The following is an 18812-nucleotide window of genomic DNA, read 5'->3' on the forward strand; positions in this document are numbered from 1 at the left end:
CCGGGCCCGAGCCGGCCATATTTGAGATTTAACGAAGACTGCCGACGGGCGTTTACACTAACGTGTCGGGCTTGGGCCTGATTTCTAGGCCTGACACCCGGGTCGGGCTCGGGCCTAGGTTTTCTGCGTCGGGCTTGGTTAGGCCCGGCCCGAGGGATGGCCCGATATAACCTGGGTTCAAACGGCTCCAGGGCTGAAAGCTCCATCGAAACGGCGAGCGGGCGCGTCGGTGCTGTTTGCGGACGTCCGGCAATGCCTCTGTGGTGGCTGGAGACGAACAACAGCGATGTCAGAGGTGGAGGATGCGGATGCAAAGCAAGGAGGAGAAGGGGCGGAGTGAAAAGAAATGGACCGGAAGGGGGGATAGAGTGGGGCGGGGGGGGGGGGGGTCGGAGTCCTATGTTTTGAGTGTCTGAACCCACGCAACCTCCGACACTTTTATCTCCAATTTGCGGAAGATATCGCGTCCGAACCGCCCCGCGAACTAATACACGTCGACGTTAGATTGTTTCCGCGGTCCAAACAGCGTGATCCGGATGGTTGCGGGAGGTTTACGAGTCGTCTTGAAGATGCCCTTAGATGTCACGCATGGTGCCACTGCAGTCATGTTCAGCGTCGATATCAGCAGTGATTGGTAATTTGTAAGTCTACTACCTGGCGTCAAACTATTTGTGCATTGCCACCCATTATCTATCCTCAAGAATGTCGCGAAGACGATAGCATCCATCGATCTATATTCATCGTCTATCCCGCCACTCGTCACCGGTTGTAATTAGCTTCTACGTACACGAGCGAGCGAACACCGAACAGGGTCCAATCAAACGTGGAAAAATGGCGCGAACTCTGGTGTTCCTGCTCGTGCTACTGTGCTCCAGCGCAAGCCTAGTCACAAGTAGTGCCAGCGCAGGGCTCCGCATGAAGCTCACCCACGTCGACGACAAGGCCGGTTACACCACGGAGGAGCGCGTGCGCCGCGCTGTCGCCGTAAGCCGGGAACGCCTGGCCTCCATGCAGCAGCAGCGTGGGGTAGTCGGCGACGTGAGCGCGCCAGTCCACCTGGCCACCCGGCAGTACATCGCCGAGTACCTCATCGGCGACCCGCCCCAGCGCGCCGACGCCCTCATCGACACCGGCAGCAACCTCATCTGGACCCAGTGCGCGACGACGTGCCTCAAGGCGTGCGCCAAGCAGGACCTGCCTTACTACAACCTGTCGAGCTCGGCGAGCTTCGCGCCCGTGCCGTGCGCGGACAACGCCAAGCTGTGCGCCGCCAACGGCGTGCACCTCTGCGGCCTGGACGGCAGCTGCACCTTCATCGCCAGCTACGGTGCCGGCAGCGTCATCGGGTCGCTCGGCACGGAGGCCTTCACCTTCCAGTCCGGCGCGGCGAGGCTGGCCTTCGGGTGCGTGAGCCTGACGCAGATCGCGAAGGGCGCCCTGAACGGCGCGTCCGGGCTCATCGGGCTCGGCCGCGGCCGCCTGTCGCTCATCTCCCAGACGGGCGCCACAAAGTTCTCCTACTGCCTCACCCCCTATCTCCGCAACCACGGCGCCTCCAGCCACCTGTTCGTCGGCGCGTCGGCGAGCCTGAGCGGCAGCGGCGCCGTGACGTCCATACCGTTCGTGAAGAGCCCCAAGGAGTACCCCTACAGCACGTTCTACTACCTCCCTTTGACGGGGATCACCGTGGGGAAGACCAAGCTACCGATCCCCAGCGCGGCGTTCGAGCTCAGGCGGGTCGCTGCCGGGTATTGGTCCGGCGGGGTGATCATCGACACCGGCAGCCCTGTGACGGCCCTCGCCGACGCCGCGTACAGGGCGCTGGGCGAGGAGGTGACTCGGCAGCTGAACCGCAGCCTCGTGCAGCCGCCGGCGGACACCGGACTGGACCTGTGTGTGGCACGGGACGACGTCGACAAGGTCGTGCCGGCGCTGGTCTTCCACTTCAGTGGCGGTGCGGACATGGCGGTGCCGGCGGGGAGCTACTGGGGGCCCGTGGACAAGTCGACGGCATGCATGCTGATCGAGGAAGGAGGTTACGAGAGCGTGATCGGCAACTTCCAGCAGCAAGACTTGCACCTGCTCTACGACATCGGCAAGGGGGAGCTTTCGTTCCAGACCGCAGACTGCAGCGTTCTATGAGCCCCTAACCTTGTGTCCTTGTCTATGTGCTAAGCATTTCTTTTAGATGATCTATGTGCTAAGCATTTTTTTAGATGAACTATGTACTAAGCTGATCCCATTAATTGCTTTCTCCAATTTTTTGTACACGACCCCTTAAAAACTTTCAAGAGGGTAAAATTGTCCTAGCGCTAAACTCCTATACCCTCAATAAAACGTCTTATATACTCCCTCCGTCCCAAAATTTTTATCTTAGATTAGTCTAGATACGGATGTATCTAATACTAAAACATGACTTAATACATCCGTATTTGGACAAATCTAAGACAAGAATTTTGGGACGGATGGAGTATATTTTAATGAACAGAGGATCCTTTCTAAACCTAGAGATGATACCCGTGCGTTCCAGCTAGAATTGGATGTAGTAACTTTTATGAGATTTTTTTTTTCGGGTGAAACGAGCATTCATTAATTAAGTAATGTTTGTACACTCGTTTTCACAAATAGAACATAAATTATCAGGCCCAGCTTACAGCCAAACCATCGTACGTTGGCTAGTACGTCCTCTTTGAGCCATGCAATGCGCCGCCATGTTGGCCATGCGCCGGACGTGGGCAAAAACATGACGCCGTACTCCATGCAATAGCCTCTTCGTCTCCTCGATAAACCCGGCCAACGAAGACCTGTTAACTCCGCTGACCGTCAAAGCTACCACTCCTTCTTTACAGTCTAGTTCCACAATTATGGGTTTCTCTGTACGCTGCAGCGCCAGGGACGTGCCCTCGAGACACGCTGCTATTTCCGCCTCCATTGGTGTGTGGCATGATCGAAGAAACCGACACGACGAGAAGATGATGGCACCCGTGTCGTCCCTCAAGACCATGCCCGCACCTCCAGTACACTCGCCAGGGATATGTGACCCATCAACATTCAGTTTCACCCAGCCAGGTGGTGGTTTTACCCATGTAGATTCAGGTGTAACACTAGACTGAACCTCTGATTGCCTTACCACTTGTGGCACCTTCTGAACCACCATCTTCCCTTTCACCAAGTCTCCTTGTGGTTGCTGTTTGATGCATAACAGGGAGTCGATGTAGCTATTCAGAAATCTCCTTGAACTCTCGATTGGTGGTGTCGGTTTATGGTGTATGACTTCGTTCCGACAGTGCCAAGCTCGCCAAAAGCTCATCAGAATGACCAAGCGCTGCAATTCCGTGCTGTTATTCAGGAGATGTAGAAGCCATTCTTCGCCGGTATTGGACACCCTCCGCAGGTCCGGAAGAGGCCATGACTCCTTCATAGCATCCCATAGGGCGCACGCCATAGGGCACCTACACATGGCGTGAAAGGTATCCTCCCGCTCGACGCCACACATGACACAAACATCAGAATGTTCCAGATTTCTTTTATGCTTATTTTCCATAGTTGCCAAAGAATTAGTTGCTATCCGCCAACCAAAGACCCGTACCTTAGGTGGAGCAGGGCACCTCCACAATGTCGTCCAGACGGCACGATTGCCGTCCGGTGCCCTGCTCGCCGCGCATGAAGATGCGCGCAGTTTTTCCTCCAGCCCCATTTTATAGGCTGATTTGACGGAGAAAATGCCTCTCGGATCCGGCCCCCAGGCTAGGACATCATGCATCCTCGGTGAGGGCCGCAGCTTGATAATCTCGACGACGTCTGGCTGTGTAAAGTACTGCTGCAGCAACTCCCTTCTCCACATGCCACGGTCGTCCATCAGCTCAGCTACACGCCGAAGCCTGCACCTTCCGACATGTGATATCGGCCGGTACGACCCTGGCCGCTCCAGCCATGGATCGCGCCATATACAAACAGATTGTCCGTCACCGATCCTCCATAGGAGACCTTTTTTTAGGAGCTCCAGTCCATACGTAATGGCCTGCCACCTCGATGAAGCATTGCCTGCAAAAACAGTATCCTCTAGTCGCCCATTAGGATAATATTTCGCTTTCAAGACCCGAGCACACAAGCTGTCCGGGTTGATCAACAAACGCCATGCCTACCGAGCGAGGAGTGCTTGATTGAAGATTCTGTAATCCCGAAACCCAAGGCCGCCCATCGCTTTGGGTTTGATGATTTGATCCCAAGCCATCCAGTGAGTTTTCCGTTTTCCTTTCTCTGAGTCCCACTAGTAGTTCCGGACCATCCGTGTAAGATCATCGCACACAGAGAATGGAAGCTTGAAGACGCCCATGATATACGTGGGGATTGATTGTGCCACCGCCTTGATCAACACTTCTCTGCCAGCTTGAGCCATATATCCATCGCCCCAAATACATATACGCTTCATCAATTTTACTTGCAAATTTTGGAACTTCCATTTATGCATGCGGCCTTCCGGAGTCGGGAGTCCTAAGTATTTCTCCTCAAACTGATCCTTCATGATTTGTAGTTGTTGTTTCACATTTTCCTGTACATTAGGTGGACATGACTGTCCAAACAGTATTGAGCATTTTGCCGGGTTGATTAGCTGTCCCGTGGTACTCTCATAAGCATGAATAATGTCCTGCACCGCCCCTGCCTGCTGTTGGTTCGCCTTGAAGAAGAGAAGCGTGTCATCCGCAAATAGCAAGTGCGAGACCCCCGGGGCTCCACGACATATTTTTAGCGGCTCTATAGCATTTGTTCTCACTCCCTGTTTAAGCAACTCAGATAACCCATCAGCCACAAATAGGAATAGAAATGGCGATAAGGGATCACCTTGCCGGAGGCCTCGCTCCGGTGCGAACGATTCAAGAAGAGTTCCATTAAATTTTATAGTATACCTCACCGTGGTAACGCACGTCATGATCCATTGCACCCAACGATGAGCAAAACCCAACCTGACCATCACTCGCTCCAAGAATCCCCAGTCAACCCTATCATATGCCTTAGAGTAGGTCTAACTTGTATGCACAAAAGCTAGCATCCGGCTTCTTCTCCTGATGTATTGCATGAACACATTCAAACGCCAACAGTGTGTTGTCCGTAATCAGCCGGCCAGGTACAAATGCACTCTGAAACGGTGAAATGATCTCATCCAGAATAGGGCGAAGGCGATTGACCAAGCACTTGGCCACTATCTTATATATTACGTTACAGAGACTAATAGGCCGAAAATCCGTTACCCGCTTAGGCTCGTCAGTTTTTGGGATGAGAACAATGATGGCCTCATTGACACCCTTGGGCATAATTCCAGTTTGGAAAAACTTCCTTACCGCGCTGACAATCTCGCCCTTGAAGATACTCCAATTTCGTTGAAAAAAACGTGCCGGCAGTCCATCACTTCCCGGAGCTTTTAAGGGGCCGATCTGAAAGAGCCCATCAGCTATCTCCTTCTCCGAAAATTCAGCACACAGATTTACATTCATCGCATCAGTGACCACAGGCTCGAAGAGGTTCACCACCGGAGTTGGGTTCAAAGACGTATCCTTGGAAAAGATGTTCTGAAAATATTCTTGCACTAGGCCACCCATCGCCTTGTGATCTGCATGTTCAACACCATTGTTATCAATTAAACTTCTCACCTTATTCTTACGAGCACGCCAAACCGCTTTCCTGTGAAAGAATTCTGTATTCTGGTCGCCCTATTTTAGCCAGTCGATGCGCGACCGTTGCAGCCACAACATTTCCTCCTGGTACAACAATTCATTCATATGGTCAGAGACCTTTTTTATTTCATCTCTGTCCACATTCATATTGAGCAGCTCTTCTAATTTAGTTCTGGACTTCTCAAGCTCTCTAGTGACGTTACCAAACCTTTTCTTTCCCCACGCATGCAGATTAAGCAATAAACTCTTGAGCCCCGCCCGGACATCACCAAGGTTAAACTTGGCACCGGCCTCCTCCCAGGCATTGGCAATTCTTTCCTGTAGACTTGCATCTCTTTCCCAGAAAATTTCATACCTTCTAAAACTTGGCCTGTATACCTTTTCTTCATCGGCAACACACTTTAGTAAAATAGGAAGATGGTCAGAACAAGGTGATACCTGATGGACCACCTTGGCAGCACTGAATAAATTACGCCAGTTGTTGTCCGCCACCGCTCGATCCAACCGCACTATAACATTTCTGTTTCGACGTTGTTTATTATCATATGTGAATGGGAGGCCTTGGAACCCCAAGTCCACCAGATTACAAGTTTTCAGTACATCCCTAAAGGCTTGCATCTGAGGTTCACTTCTTGGGGTGGCTGACATATGTTCAAAGGACCAGAGAGCTTCATTAAAATCCCCTATGACACACCAAGGAAGATCAGACTGCACTTTCAGATTTTGCATTGTTGCCCACATACGATGACGGTTTTCCGTACGTGGTTCGCCATAAACACAAGTTAAACGCCACATCGGAGCACTGGGGGACACACGCACATACGCATCAATATATCTTTCATTCGAATCTTTAACATCCACGTACATCTGATCACACCAAAACAAAGCAAGACCCCCACTAAGCCCAACACTGTCGACACCAGCAAAACCTCTAAGACCCAATCTAGCACGAAGACGACGGACTTTTTCTGCACTTTGTCTAGTCTCACACAGGAACACAATCTTTGATTCAGTAGCCCTAACCAAAGCCACCAGATCCCGAACTGTCGGTTTATTCCCAACACCCCGACAGTTCCAACTTAAACAATTCATTGCTCCTGACGGGGCGCCACAAATGGCCCCGTCAGTTTACCAGCGGCCCCTGGGCTGGTTGCCTCCATATCCACCTCTCCCTTCGCCCCCATGTCCAGTTCAATAGCCTCCTCTGTCCTCTTGACTTTGCCTTTTTTAGATTTTCCACCCTCCTCTTCCCTGTCTTGATCCACCACATGTGTATCCCCCTGGTGCTCCTCCTCATGATCAGCATCACTAAGGGCCTGACGCTTCCCAAGGACCGACTCAGCATCAGACATGACTACATCAGATGGTCCATATGAAACCACAAGTGAATCAGTGCCTCTCATAGACGGTATCATATCTGGTGAATGCATCAAATCCAGCGGTCCAAACATCTTTACTGGAGGTTTACATGCCAGTGGAATGGGCATAGGGATCCTTCCTGGCCCGCGCCCAGCAGTTTTATGTTGCTTACGGCCGCCACGTTCATGCATATTACTCGACTCAGGAATCTCTCTATTAAGGCGCATATGCATGGCCCGAATCTGTCCAGCTAAGGCCGCATCCACCACCAGTTCACCCCTTCTCTCCTGACGTTCAAAACCATCCCTAGCATCCACACGTTCAGGTATATGCTGCTCCATCTGCATGCTGCGTCTACTACTTCGACCCATTGGTGCACCTCCCAGATTTGGTGATCCCATGCCGCCTGAGGAAAAATCTAGGCCCCTTGCCGATGTAGGCTTTGCCCCTGCTGGAATGTTCGTTGGGCGGTGTTCAAATTTACGCAGAGGAGAGCACCTCAACCTGTCATCATACTCCCTCTTTGGCACCCCCAATCTTTTCTTCTCACACTCCGTGTCATCATGGCCAATGAAACTGCACCAAAAACAGTAGTGCGGCACCCTCTCATACCTTAGTTCATACTTTTCTGGTTCGTGTGCACTTCCCTTGATTCCAATGGATACTTGCATCTGCAAGCGACGGTTAAGTGGTAGCTCAATTCTGACCCTAAGAAACTCACGTACCATAGTGCCCGAGTCATCCGCATCTACAGCCAAGACCTTCCCCAATAGCTTGCCAATCCTCCATCCATACGCACAAGTTTGCTTGTCCCAAGGCACATCATAGAATCTCACCCACACAGGTACAGCTTCAAGCACGGACTCTGATGGTCTCGCGTTCCCAATGAACGGGGCTACAAGCAACACATTACCACGATGAATCCACGGACCTCCTCTAGCAACAAAATCAAAGTCTCCCTGGGATTGCAGCGTTATCACATACCAATTCTTCCTAATGGGGGCGATGTTCAGTCCCGCTCGGATCTGCCATACAGCATGAAAGTGATCTGTCAAGTCCTTTGTATTTGGTCGCCTCTGATTCACATACCTCGCCAATAGGCGCCATGGAGACGGGGGAGCCATCGGGGTCGCCATGGTTTCCTCCTCCTCTGGGTCAAGTTCCAGAAACGCATCATCGTCCATGTCCACTTCTCCATCCAAATTCTCAACAGGGTCGGCCATCCCCTCCCGAGCAGCACCATGCCAATTGCTCGCTGATCCGCTCCCGTGCCCTCCAATCCCTCTGATCTCCCTTCGCTGCGCCCGCTACCAGCGCGCCGCCCGTCAGCACCTTCGGGTGGGTAGGATCCTCATCGGTTCCCCCATGATCACCCCCAGTGCCCGTGGACGACATCGCTCGCGGCCGTAGAATCGACCGATCGATACCAGGGTCCGGATCGAAGAGTGGGTTGACAAAAACTTTGCGAGATCGCTTTTCCTCTTGCGGCGCCCTGTTCCTTTTATCTGCTTCCACACCTGCCTTGCCCCGTTCAACACGGTTTTCTGGGGTAGTACGATTCAACTCAGCAGCAAACGTAGACGAATCCGATTCCATATTTCCTAATCCACGCATACTCATATCGCTCCCGTGAAGAATTTGGCTGGCTACGCACGGTCGCCCGCGAGGCGCCAAGCCCTAACCCTAGACACGTAGCCAGACTTGATTGTTTAACCACTTGAGTTTTATGAGATTTGACAGCATATACTTTAGTATTCCGATTAGCAATATGAGAATTGATACTCAAGTACATATAATTCAATATATTAGATTAATATAGTTGTAGAGAATTTACATCTAACATAAATAACATTCTTGACGCATGCTAAGGTGGGTATTTTTTTCATGCATAGTGGCATAGTTGTATGTTGAGAGAATTATATTTAATGAGACATGATGACATGATGAATTGATACAGTTACATTTCAAAATAATTGAGTTAGTGAGATCAACTATTTAAGTACTCCCTCCGTTCGGAAATACTTGTCCTCGAAATGGTTGTATCTAGACTTATTTTAGTTATAAATACATCCATATTTTTCATTTCTAGGACAAGTATTTCCGGACGGAGGGAGTATATATGATAAGTGTAGTTCATCTGAGTTAATAACATCTTTTAGGATACTAATTTATACCACTTGAGTTTTTTTTAGGGAAGACCATCATGGCTAGCTTTATTAACTTAGATAGGAATTACATCATCCACAAGTTTCGAAACTAGACATCCCGGCGATTCATCCGTCCAGATACTAGAAGTCTTATTACAAAAACTATAATTTGCTAGCACATGAGTCGCTTGATTTGAACTACGAAAGCAATGCTTAAATTTGACCTTCCCAATCAAAACTGAAACATCCACACAACTAAGCAAAAATTGCAGCAACTTCGTCCCACCATCTTGATTGCCCCTCGCATGCTTCAATTACGATCAATGAATCTGATTCCGCCTCCACTCGCAGGAATCCCAAAGAGTTTGCAAAATTTAGTCCATCCCTCATTGCTTGGGCTTCAGTGGTAACCACGCTAGAAGCATAAGGAATGAAAATACATTGTGCTGCTAGAAAGACCCCTTTATCATCTTTAATCACCGCTGCTGTGGCACCAGCACCTTCTGTAGCATAAAATGCAGCGTCTACATTCAGCTTTACAAATTTGGGGTCAGGTTTCTTCCATCTCTCTTGCACAACTGAACTCTTCTTTACGTTAGCCTGCTGAAAATTGTTAGCAATAGCAAGGATAGACATATGCCATTTAAACGGCGGTGGAGGAGAGCCACCACTTGAGTTGGATTGGATAATTCGGATAGTACTTAATACCGCCATACAGCCCTGTTATGCAAGTGAGCGCATCCTACCCTCTTTTTTTTTTTGCGGGGTGAGCGCATCCTACCCTCACCTCGGAAAGCCCAGTGTAATGGTACATCTACAAAAGTTTTTTTTTTTTCAAACAAACTGATGTGGAGGACTATAATTGGTAGTAATAGTCAGAGCGGCATACAGATTGCGTACATTGCTTCGTCGTGCGCAAACCAACTCGGACAGGTTTTTCTTTCCGATTCATCCAGCCGTTCATCTGTTTTCCTTTCAAACAACAGTCGTCGATTACCTTTCACTGCGATTGGGAAGCATACAGTATTGTTGTCATAGTAAAAAAAAATCAAACAAGGCACATGCTGAGAAAAATTAGGACCAACTGAACCCTGCTCAAGGCAAGACATAATAATGGAGTCAAATGAAATAGGCAATGTAGCCTCCTCTCAAGGTTGTAATTAAAAGTAGAAATTTATTTGGTAAACTAGCAACTTGTTCTCCTCAAAATTTATTTGGTAAACTAGCAACGTTTCTTGGCATCTGTGAGTAATACTCCATCTGTTCCTAAATATAAGTCTTTTATAGAGATTCTAATATAAAGCACATAAGGAGCAAAATGAGTGAGTTTACACACTAAAATGCGTATATATGCATCTATATTCAAGCTTTAATGCCCACGGGAAAGCTGATGGGTCAAATACCTTACCAGCGTGCAAGACGGGGATGAGGATGGGTCAGCATTACCCGTAACCGTTACCCACCTTACCGGTCAAGGACGTAGATGTGGGCTCTAAAATTCGTAGATCACGTGTAATTCCTGTCCTTACCCACCCAAATTTTCACCCATCCCACCCTTTTGGCCAAAAAGCACTAAAAAAGCCCTAACCTAGCAACAACATATTACTATTTATTATGCCAAAATACTAGTATATTTTTCCTATTGAAATGCTATTGAAGATTGTTGTTAATTGCGTGTCTAGGTTTTTCCACGGGATAAAAAACCTGATGGGACGGGGATGGAAATATTTTTATCCCCGCAGACGAGTATAGGGATGGGGATGGGCATGAAAAAGTTGTCACGGAGATACCTCCTAGGTAATCCACATTGCCAGCCCTCGTATGTAGTCCCTATTGAAATCTCTAAAAGGGCTTATATTTAGAAACAAAGCCCTCGTATATAGTCCCTATTGAAATCTTTAAAAGGGCTTATATTTAGAAACCGAGAGAGCACGTACTACAACTCGTTGGCAAGGAACATTGCAGTCAACAAACAAGGCACAAGCTGAGTAAAATTAGGAGCAATACTGACAAATGGAGTCAATGAAAAATAGGCAAGACGATTAGAGTAAACCTGAACCAAAGTAGTAGGTTGCTCGCCTACTAACCACGGCCATGATAACACAGCAAGTATAACAAATCCTAAATTCAGAAAACGAGAAAGCGTAGACAAATCCCGCAATAGAAGAACTTTCACACTCATAATGTTTTCTCCTCCACCTCACAAAAACTGTACCTAGGAGCTCTCTGCCCTCCCACATTTCGCTTCTCTTGTTTCGCAAGCTATGCGGCTTTTCGTTTCAGAGGGCGGGTGTGCTTCAGAGTGGGCACGGTGGAACTTCGAGGGTCGCACCGGCTTGGATCTGGCCCCATCCAATGAGGCGCCAATGCTTCTCGACACGGCGGCTCAACGCGACCTTCTCGCCTTTGCTTGTGCAGACGGGCGCGGTGAGCTGGAGCTTGGCGAGATCATTCTTCACGGCGACCACACGGGCGCCGGTGGACATGGATCCGATGTTAAGCATCAGGATCTCCCCCTTGGTGAGCTTGGAGACCTTACCTGCCTTCTCTGTACCCTTTGTTCTGACACCCAGCAGCCTTCGGAGAAGGAAGAAGTTGATCTGCAAAGCAATGTCCAAGGATTGTGATTAATAGCTGTCTCTGTTTGGCTAAAATCATGAGGCAGCAAAGATTCGACAAACCTCAAGCTCCACGAATACGTCAGGGAGCGCCCCGATTTCTCCTAGAACCTGGCCAACCAGCCTGTCAGCACGAGTCAAAGTTGGATCCATGGTTGTTCCCACACCAATAAGCCCTCCTGGCACAGCAAATTGGAGTTCATTCTGCTCAGCGTAGAGCGAGACAATCCTTGAATAGATTGGGGTGCACTTGATGTTGCCACTCTCATCCTTCATGACAATGCCAGGGCGAACTTCAATGTTCTGGTTCACCCTGAGGACTCCCTGTAAATTAGAATCCACACTCAGTTTATATTTACCACACGAAAAGCAAGAACACTCATGATCTAATTCAGTTTATATATCTACATACCCTGAGAATGCTGCCACCTGCTACCCCACCCCTAATTTCATCAACCTCTGAACCAGGCTTGTTGACATCAAAGGAACGAATAACAATCATGTTGGGAGGTGAAGTGAAGTTCCTTTCCGGAATGGGGATTTTCTTGATAATGTATTCACAGATCACATCAATGTTGTACTTCAGCTGGGCAGATATTGGCACCACAGGAGCACCTTCAGCTATCGTGCCCTGCACAGATGGTAGTGAAAAAGATCAAACCATGAAAGAGAAGACATGTATTTATAACACGAGAAATGACGAACAGTAGTGACCTGGATAAATTTTTGGATTGCTTCATGCTGGTTCATTGCTGCATTTTCCTGGATAAGATCAATCTTATTCTGCAAAATTATGAGATGTTGGAGACGCATGATTTCAACAGCTGCTAGATGCTCAGATGTCTGGGGTTGTGGGCAACTTTCATTTGCTGCTATCAGAAGCAAGGCTCCATCCATGATGGCTGCTCCATTAAGCATTGTAGCCATGAGAATGTCGTGGCCCTGTTCAACAAGGTAGATATTCTAAATACATACAACATTTACATAATATCATATTCAAGTTCCAATAATGAAAAGAATATGTAATGATCCATCAGAAAACTCTGATGACTTCCTAATTAATATAATGATTCACTTGAATAATTTGGCGATACAATTAGAAGTGTAAACAGCCATTATTATCTATGGTGGTACAATTACAAGTGTAAACAAGCCATTATTATCTATGGTGATGCAAGTAAAACTGTAGAATGCAAAAATGTTACTAATCACTTGGGTAGGGCAAGAAATGGTCGGGCTATGTACTACTCTCTCCGTCCGGAAATACTTGTCATCAAAATGGATAAAAGGGGGTATATCTAGACGTATTTTAGTTCTAGATACACCCCTTTTTATTCATTTTGATGACAAGTATTTTCGGACGGAGGGAGTACCTGTAAGCATTCATGTACTAGATACGCAGAAGAGAACATTCATAACAGAAAAAGGGTAGAGCTACATCATACCGGGCAATCAACAAAGGAAACATGTCTCAGGAGCTTCATCCTAGTGTTTTCAAACCCAGGAACATCACAGGCAGGAGTATCTTCTTTCCCGCTTCCATAAGCCCTTTATATAATTGATGAATAGAAGTCAAATAGTGTCCAAGAGTTTAAAACCAAAGCAGTAATTTTGGGTCTGGTAAATAATCATACGTTATCTAATTCTGGGGATCAAATTTGAGATTTCAATCATGAGTTCTACATTGTATTCACTAGAAAATAATCATATGAGCATACAGGTTCAATAATTTATAGGAGCATGGAACAGTGCCCCCTGAAGTTCGTTGCTCTAAAATGTAGAGGCTGACAGTAATAGAAGCTAATCAGGTAAAGAAGATAAGAAATTTAGCATACTTGTAACACATTGGTCGTGGACATCTGTCATCCTCGCATTTATAGATTTTTGCATTAGCATATCCCAGCTTGATAGTGATGTTACGTTCAAGCTCATTCTTGAAGCGAACAGTCTAAAAATCAAAACAAAGGCATCAGACAATAATAATACTAAAAAAATTCCATATGGAACAGAATGAGCACATCAACATCCATTTAATTAGTAATCATTCTAGAAATTATTGCAAAAAACAAAGGTAGCATGAATTACAACAGTGCCATCACTCGAGCCGAGAACTAGAGCACTTATATTTTTTCTAATAGTAATATTAAATGAATTCCCAGACTATGCTATTATCAATCAGGTTTAAAGAAATCTGCAGCGCATTCCTAGCAAGTGCTAGGTGTAGTTTACTCATTTATATAACCAAAAGTAATATTAGCATGACGTATTTGAGTAATATGGCAAACTCACAAGGGTTACTGATAAATGTGATAAATACTTAACAGGCTTTACACAGAATGGAAAGAAAATGTGGCCAACAGAATGAATGATACCTGAACTCCAGATATAGCTTTCACAACAGTAGACTTCCCATGGGCCACGTGACCAATTGTACCTGAGGTGTAACATAAAGATCGCAAATATCATGCCACCGCACAAAGTCACCAAAAATTCGGATATGACCCAAATGCCACATAAAAATATAGATAAAAAACACAGTACAAATAAGCGCTAGGCGTTAATCATGCGTTTGGCCACCTACTTGTGCATTGATAGCTTATGCGCGAGTAGGTGTTAGTACTGTAGCATGAAGAAATAAGCTAGATGGGCTGGCCTAGCCTATTAAACCACAGGCCCATCTTCCTGTTCTCCTAATAGAGCTCGCGTATGGTACAGTCGACTGAAAATCTAGGTATCCTCCTCACGCCGCCCCCCCCCCCCCCCCCCCTCTCATCCTCTCTCCCTTGCTGCATCGAGGCCACCCCTTTTTTTAGTGCCAAGTGAGGCGTTATGCCAACACCCAGCGCTTAAGCACGCCTAGGCGAGTGCCTAGGAACGCCTTTTTGAACTATGATAAAAACAAACAAGAATAATTGATGGTTCACAAAACAAAATCCACTAGTTATACTAGGAAAGTTTGCTCCATCAAAGCACCCTGGCTTTAAGAGTTCCAATGGCATTTTCCAAAAATGGCATTTATTATTCTTAAATAAGTGAGACGTCATGTGCATCACTTAAGGCAATACATGATCCATCGCACTATCATAAAAAGAAATCATATTGCTTCCCCCCATGCAGTCACAAAAGGATTAAGCGCAACCAAAAAAACAACAGGTGAGGCTTCAGCATCGTGGTCAAGGCTTAAACAGGTGCATATACAGAGAAAAGACAATGGTTGCAACATCTAAGTACCACAAAAAAAATGAGCAACATCATGCAAATGAAACTCCACTGTGAAATATATACATAGACACAGTAATTTGGGACAAAGGTAATATAATAGGGACCACCAGAGAATGTACAACAGTAAACAGCAAACATTCCACACATCATACTAATTACGGAGAACATAAGGGACAATCCACATAGCTTTGTACTGTTGAACGCCTGTAAATTCTCCATACTGATAATTACTGAACATCAAAACATTGCCAGAAGGACGAATCAGTACCAATGTTGATCGTCGCTTGGCGCGAGATAACTTCAGGCGACAACGGGTGCAGCTTGGTAACATCAAGCTTGGTTAGGTCCTGCTCCATCAATCCTCGGCGCGCCATGATTGAAACTGAAAGAAACAAATGATACAAACAGTGTTATCACCCTGTGTCTCCGACTCGCGTTCACTGAACCAAAGACCAGTTGCAGGAAAACAACATATGCTGGCGCAGCTGCAGCAGTAAAACTGATCCAAAAAGGACAACCACAATCTAGAATCTACCGAGTTCTCCACCATCCAACCTAAAACTCGACGGCCAACTTCACTTCTAGTCTGGCCTTAGCCACGGAATCAGCGGCCTCCCGTATCCGACGGCGAGAGCGTGCAAGGAGGGATGGGATCTAGGGGAGGACGAGGGACTCGCCTTGGGTTGGAGGACCGTCGAGCTGGGTGTGCTTAACGCGACGAGGAGGGTCGCCGCGCACGTGGATGCGCTGCGCGCAGAGGGGGCGAGCGGGGAGGGCGCTAGGAAGCCGGTCGCCGGAGACGGGGGTGTCGCCGGTGGTGCTTGCGAGAGCGAGGACGCGGCGGCAGTGAGGCGGCGTCTGGGGGGGGAGGGGGGGAGGGTTAAGGGTTCGTGTACAGGGGTGTGTTATTCTGTCGAGCCAAACAAAAATACGTTGTTTTGTCCAATTTCACGAGGAAGCCGGCCCATTCCAGTGTCCTCCTTTCTCGTAGCCTCCTTGAACCCCTGGGGAAAAAAAACGAAAAGGCCCAAGGGCATATATTAAATATCCTTACAAACACACCCTTACATGAAAAAAAAATCACCCCTAAAAAATAGGAAAATAGGAAAATCAAAATTTTAGGGATGTCGAACTCTTCTTCCTCCTGCATCCACCGATAATGCGTCATGAGAATAACTCGATATCGTCTTTGGGCCTCCGCCTCAGCAAAGCAAACTTTTTGAAACCCGAGAGTTGGTATAAGAAGCGGTCGAAAAGTCATCGATGCAGACCAGAAGACGCCGGCGGCTGCGATCTACAAAGCAATTCGCTGCCTTGAAGGAAAAAAAAAACCCCAAAAAGAGCTTGTAGAGACTCCAAAGACCACGAAAGTCGACCGAATCCAGGCGGATCAACCGAAAACCAAAACCGATCGAATACCGGAAGACCCGTCGGAGACACAACTCCACACGTCTCTCGTCGGTTGAAGACATACCAACGGAACATGGATAGGACGAGTAGAACACTATTCCTACCCTCGGGCAACACCGCCACTCCGTCGCCCCAAACCTAACATGAAGAGTCCCTAAAGAAAACCTGGAAAAAATCACACATCCCGATGTATGACAGGTCTGAATTTGACGTCGAGATCGCTGCCGTACAGAACCATGCACCAACGCCCTCTTCTCCGATGATCTAGCCAGACCTGACCGTCGATGAAGATCTCTACATTGTATCCCTCCGGTCACCGCCGGTTTCACCAACGTCGTCGTGCACTGCTTGACGAAGGCCTCCGCTCAAGCACACATCTCTGTGATGGTGTCCTAAACTAGGGAGTACTCACCATGTCATCTCCCAACTAGGAGGTTCGGGCCGAGGACCCCTGTGGCAGTTCATTAGCGAACCACTTGGAACGGCCCATGACGCATATAAGGGAGATTTCACAAGTCTTGGTGCATAAGACGAGTACTCCTATTATCCTAGGCCTCTTGTGTACTATATAAACTGAGGCTAGGCTAGTCAATACATCTTCTCATATTCAATAGATTCATTCACATACGATCTCGAGGTAGATCATCTTGTACTTTGTACCCCATCCACGATTATGCATGGAGCTCAAGGGCTCAATGTTAACAATGCCCTCACGCAATCGTGCGGAATTTTCTGGACGGCGGATTTGTTTTGGCCACCACCGCCTCCTCGAGTATCGCTTTGGTGATTGCTTCAATAGAATTGTGCAGAACTAAGCCTACAACGACCTTGTAGTTCAATGGTTTTTGATGGAGAAATCTTCGGCAATCATCGATGTACTAGAGCCATGTCGAATTTGGGCACAAATCCGCATGAGTTTGGGACGAAGAGTCCAGCGAGCAGCTTAGACATCCTTTGGAAGATCCAATAGTTCATCAGCTACGGAATTCCTATGTCGACAACCCCTCAAAAATTTAGCTCGATCTGACCATTCAAGCTCAAGGACGAGTCCAAGGAGTGCACCAATTTTGGGATCTGATTTCTGCATGAAAACGAATCCGACTCAAGTTCATCTTTTTCATGAATGGGTTACCAGACGTCTTTCTTGGAGGAACTTTTTTTTCTAAAGTATCGTGTCTTGTTCTCAAACACGTAGCCACAAAATTTGAGCCTATTTCGAGGTGATCTTCACCATCACGTCGGTGTCAAACGAACCCGACTTTGTTGCTCTACAGATGCCGACCTACGCCAGCATCGACTGCATCATCACTCCATCAAGCCGGCATCAACCACGTCGCATGTCCACCTACAGGTTAGCCGACCAGGAGTTCCACGTCGTCAAGATGACACCGTCACCTCGTGGATTGAGCGGGTCAGGCGCGCCGTCACTTTATCAAGTTAGCATTGACCACGTCACAAATTTTGACATGCGTCGACATCACCCCGTTGTCACCTCATCGAGCCAACATCCACCTCACTGGCCTACTCCGGCACGTCGGCATGCGTGGGGGCTCTGATGTCACCTTACCGACCTGCTCCATCACCTTGGCTAGACCGGGCGCTTCGCCATCGCTTGATCAACTGGTGCGCGTCGGTCCTAAACAAACGGTTTTTAACTGCTTTCTGCGACGGCATTTGGAACCGTCGCCAAGTGAGTGTGTGCGATAGGGTGTCCTTCCCACACGACCCAGAAATCGTCGGGGATAGGCCCTCCTGGGACCCAGGCTGGGGCCGTGTGCGATCGGGCGAGGCATCGAAACCCAATCATTTTCGTAGGTATGTACATCCCACACGGTGAATCCCAGAAATTATTTCCGTAGGTATATACATCCCACACGGTGAATCCCAAAAATCATTTCTGTAGGTATGTACATCCCACATGGTGAATCTCAGAAATTATTTCCGTAGGTATGTACATCCCACACGGTCAATCCAAGTAATACGTTTCCGTTCTTATGTACATCCCACACAGTCAATCCAGGGAAAACGTTTCCATTCGGACGTACATCCCACACAATTTTATGTGTAGGCTCGTGTCTGAAAGGTGTAACTATCACACACGGTCTTCCTTGGTTAATTGTTTACTTTTATCAACTATATCACACATGATTTGATGAAGAAAACTGTGTGGCATTGGGCTATCCATCGCAAGCGCTTTTACTACTAGAACCGTTTGCAAAGATCCATGACACATTTGGCAGGTTTATTAGTTTACAATTAATAATTCCAGTATTACGCAAATTCTCATTTCATATCGAACAGCTGTTTGCCAATTTCATATCAGGCACATAAATATATTATAACATCACAGTACGGTAGCTACATGAAAACAACACAGTACATCA

General features: G+C 47.6%; 2 protein-coding genes across 2 annotated transcripts; one reads left to right on the forward strand and one right to left on the reverse strand.

Annotated features, from left to right (window-relative positions):
• Nucleotides 1–735: 735 nt before the first annotated feature.
• Nucleotides 736–2319, forward strand: LOC123124408 (aspartic proteinase nepenthesin-1-like). The gene has a single exon (XM_044545021.1). The coding sequence runs from the start codon at nt 832–834 to the stop codon at nt 2140–2142; it is 1311 nt and encodes a 436-aa protein (XP_044400956.1). The 5' UTR covers nt 736–831; the 3' UTR covers nt 2143–2319.
• An 8882-nt stretch (nt 2320–11201) lies between these two features.
• Nucleotides 11202–15924, reverse strand: LOC123119603 (eukaryotic translation initiation factor 2 subunit gamma). The gene is made up of 9 exons (XM_044539468.1): nt 15696–15924; nt 15287–15400; nt 14169–14230; nt 13632–13744; nt 13242–13344; nt 12511–12738; nt 12209–12427; nt 11860–12120; nt 11202–11778 (listed from the first exon to the last, which is right to left on the reverse strand). The coding sequence occupies exons 2-9, from the start codon at nt 15390–15392 to the stop codon at nt 11476–11478; spliced, it is 1395 nt and encodes a 464-aa protein (XP_044395403.1). The 5' UTR covers nt 15393–15400; nt 15696–15924; the 3' UTR covers nt 11202–11475.
• Nucleotides 15925–18812: the final 2888 nt, after the last annotated feature.

This window comes from Triticum aestivum, chromosome 5D, assembly GCF_018294505.1.
Source record: "Triticum aestivum cultivar Chinese Spring chromosome 5D, IWGSC CS RefSeq v2.1, whole genome shotgun sequence".
In the NCBI taxonomy this organism is placed as follows: domain Eukaryota; kingdom Viridiplantae; phylum Streptophyta; class Magnoliopsida; order Poales; family Poaceae; genus Triticum; species Triticum aestivum.

Coding starts and splice junctions, on each gene's coding strand:
- LOC123124408 (XM_044545021.1), top strand. CDS start 832: ATGGCGCGAACTCTGGTGTTCCTGCTCGTGCTACTGTGCTCCAGCGCA.
- LOC123119603 (XM_044539468.1), bottom strand. CDS start 15,392: ATGGCGCGCCGAGGATTGATGGAGCAGGACCTAACCAAGCTTGATGTT. Junction 13,745..14,168: donor AAGCTATATCTGGAGTTCAG/GTATCATTCATT, acceptor TTTGATTTTTAG/ACTGTTCGCTTCAAGAATGA. Junction 12,739..13,241: donor TTTCCTTTGTTGATTGCCCG/GTATGATGTAGC, acceptor CTTGTTGAACAG/GGCCACGACATTCTCATGGC.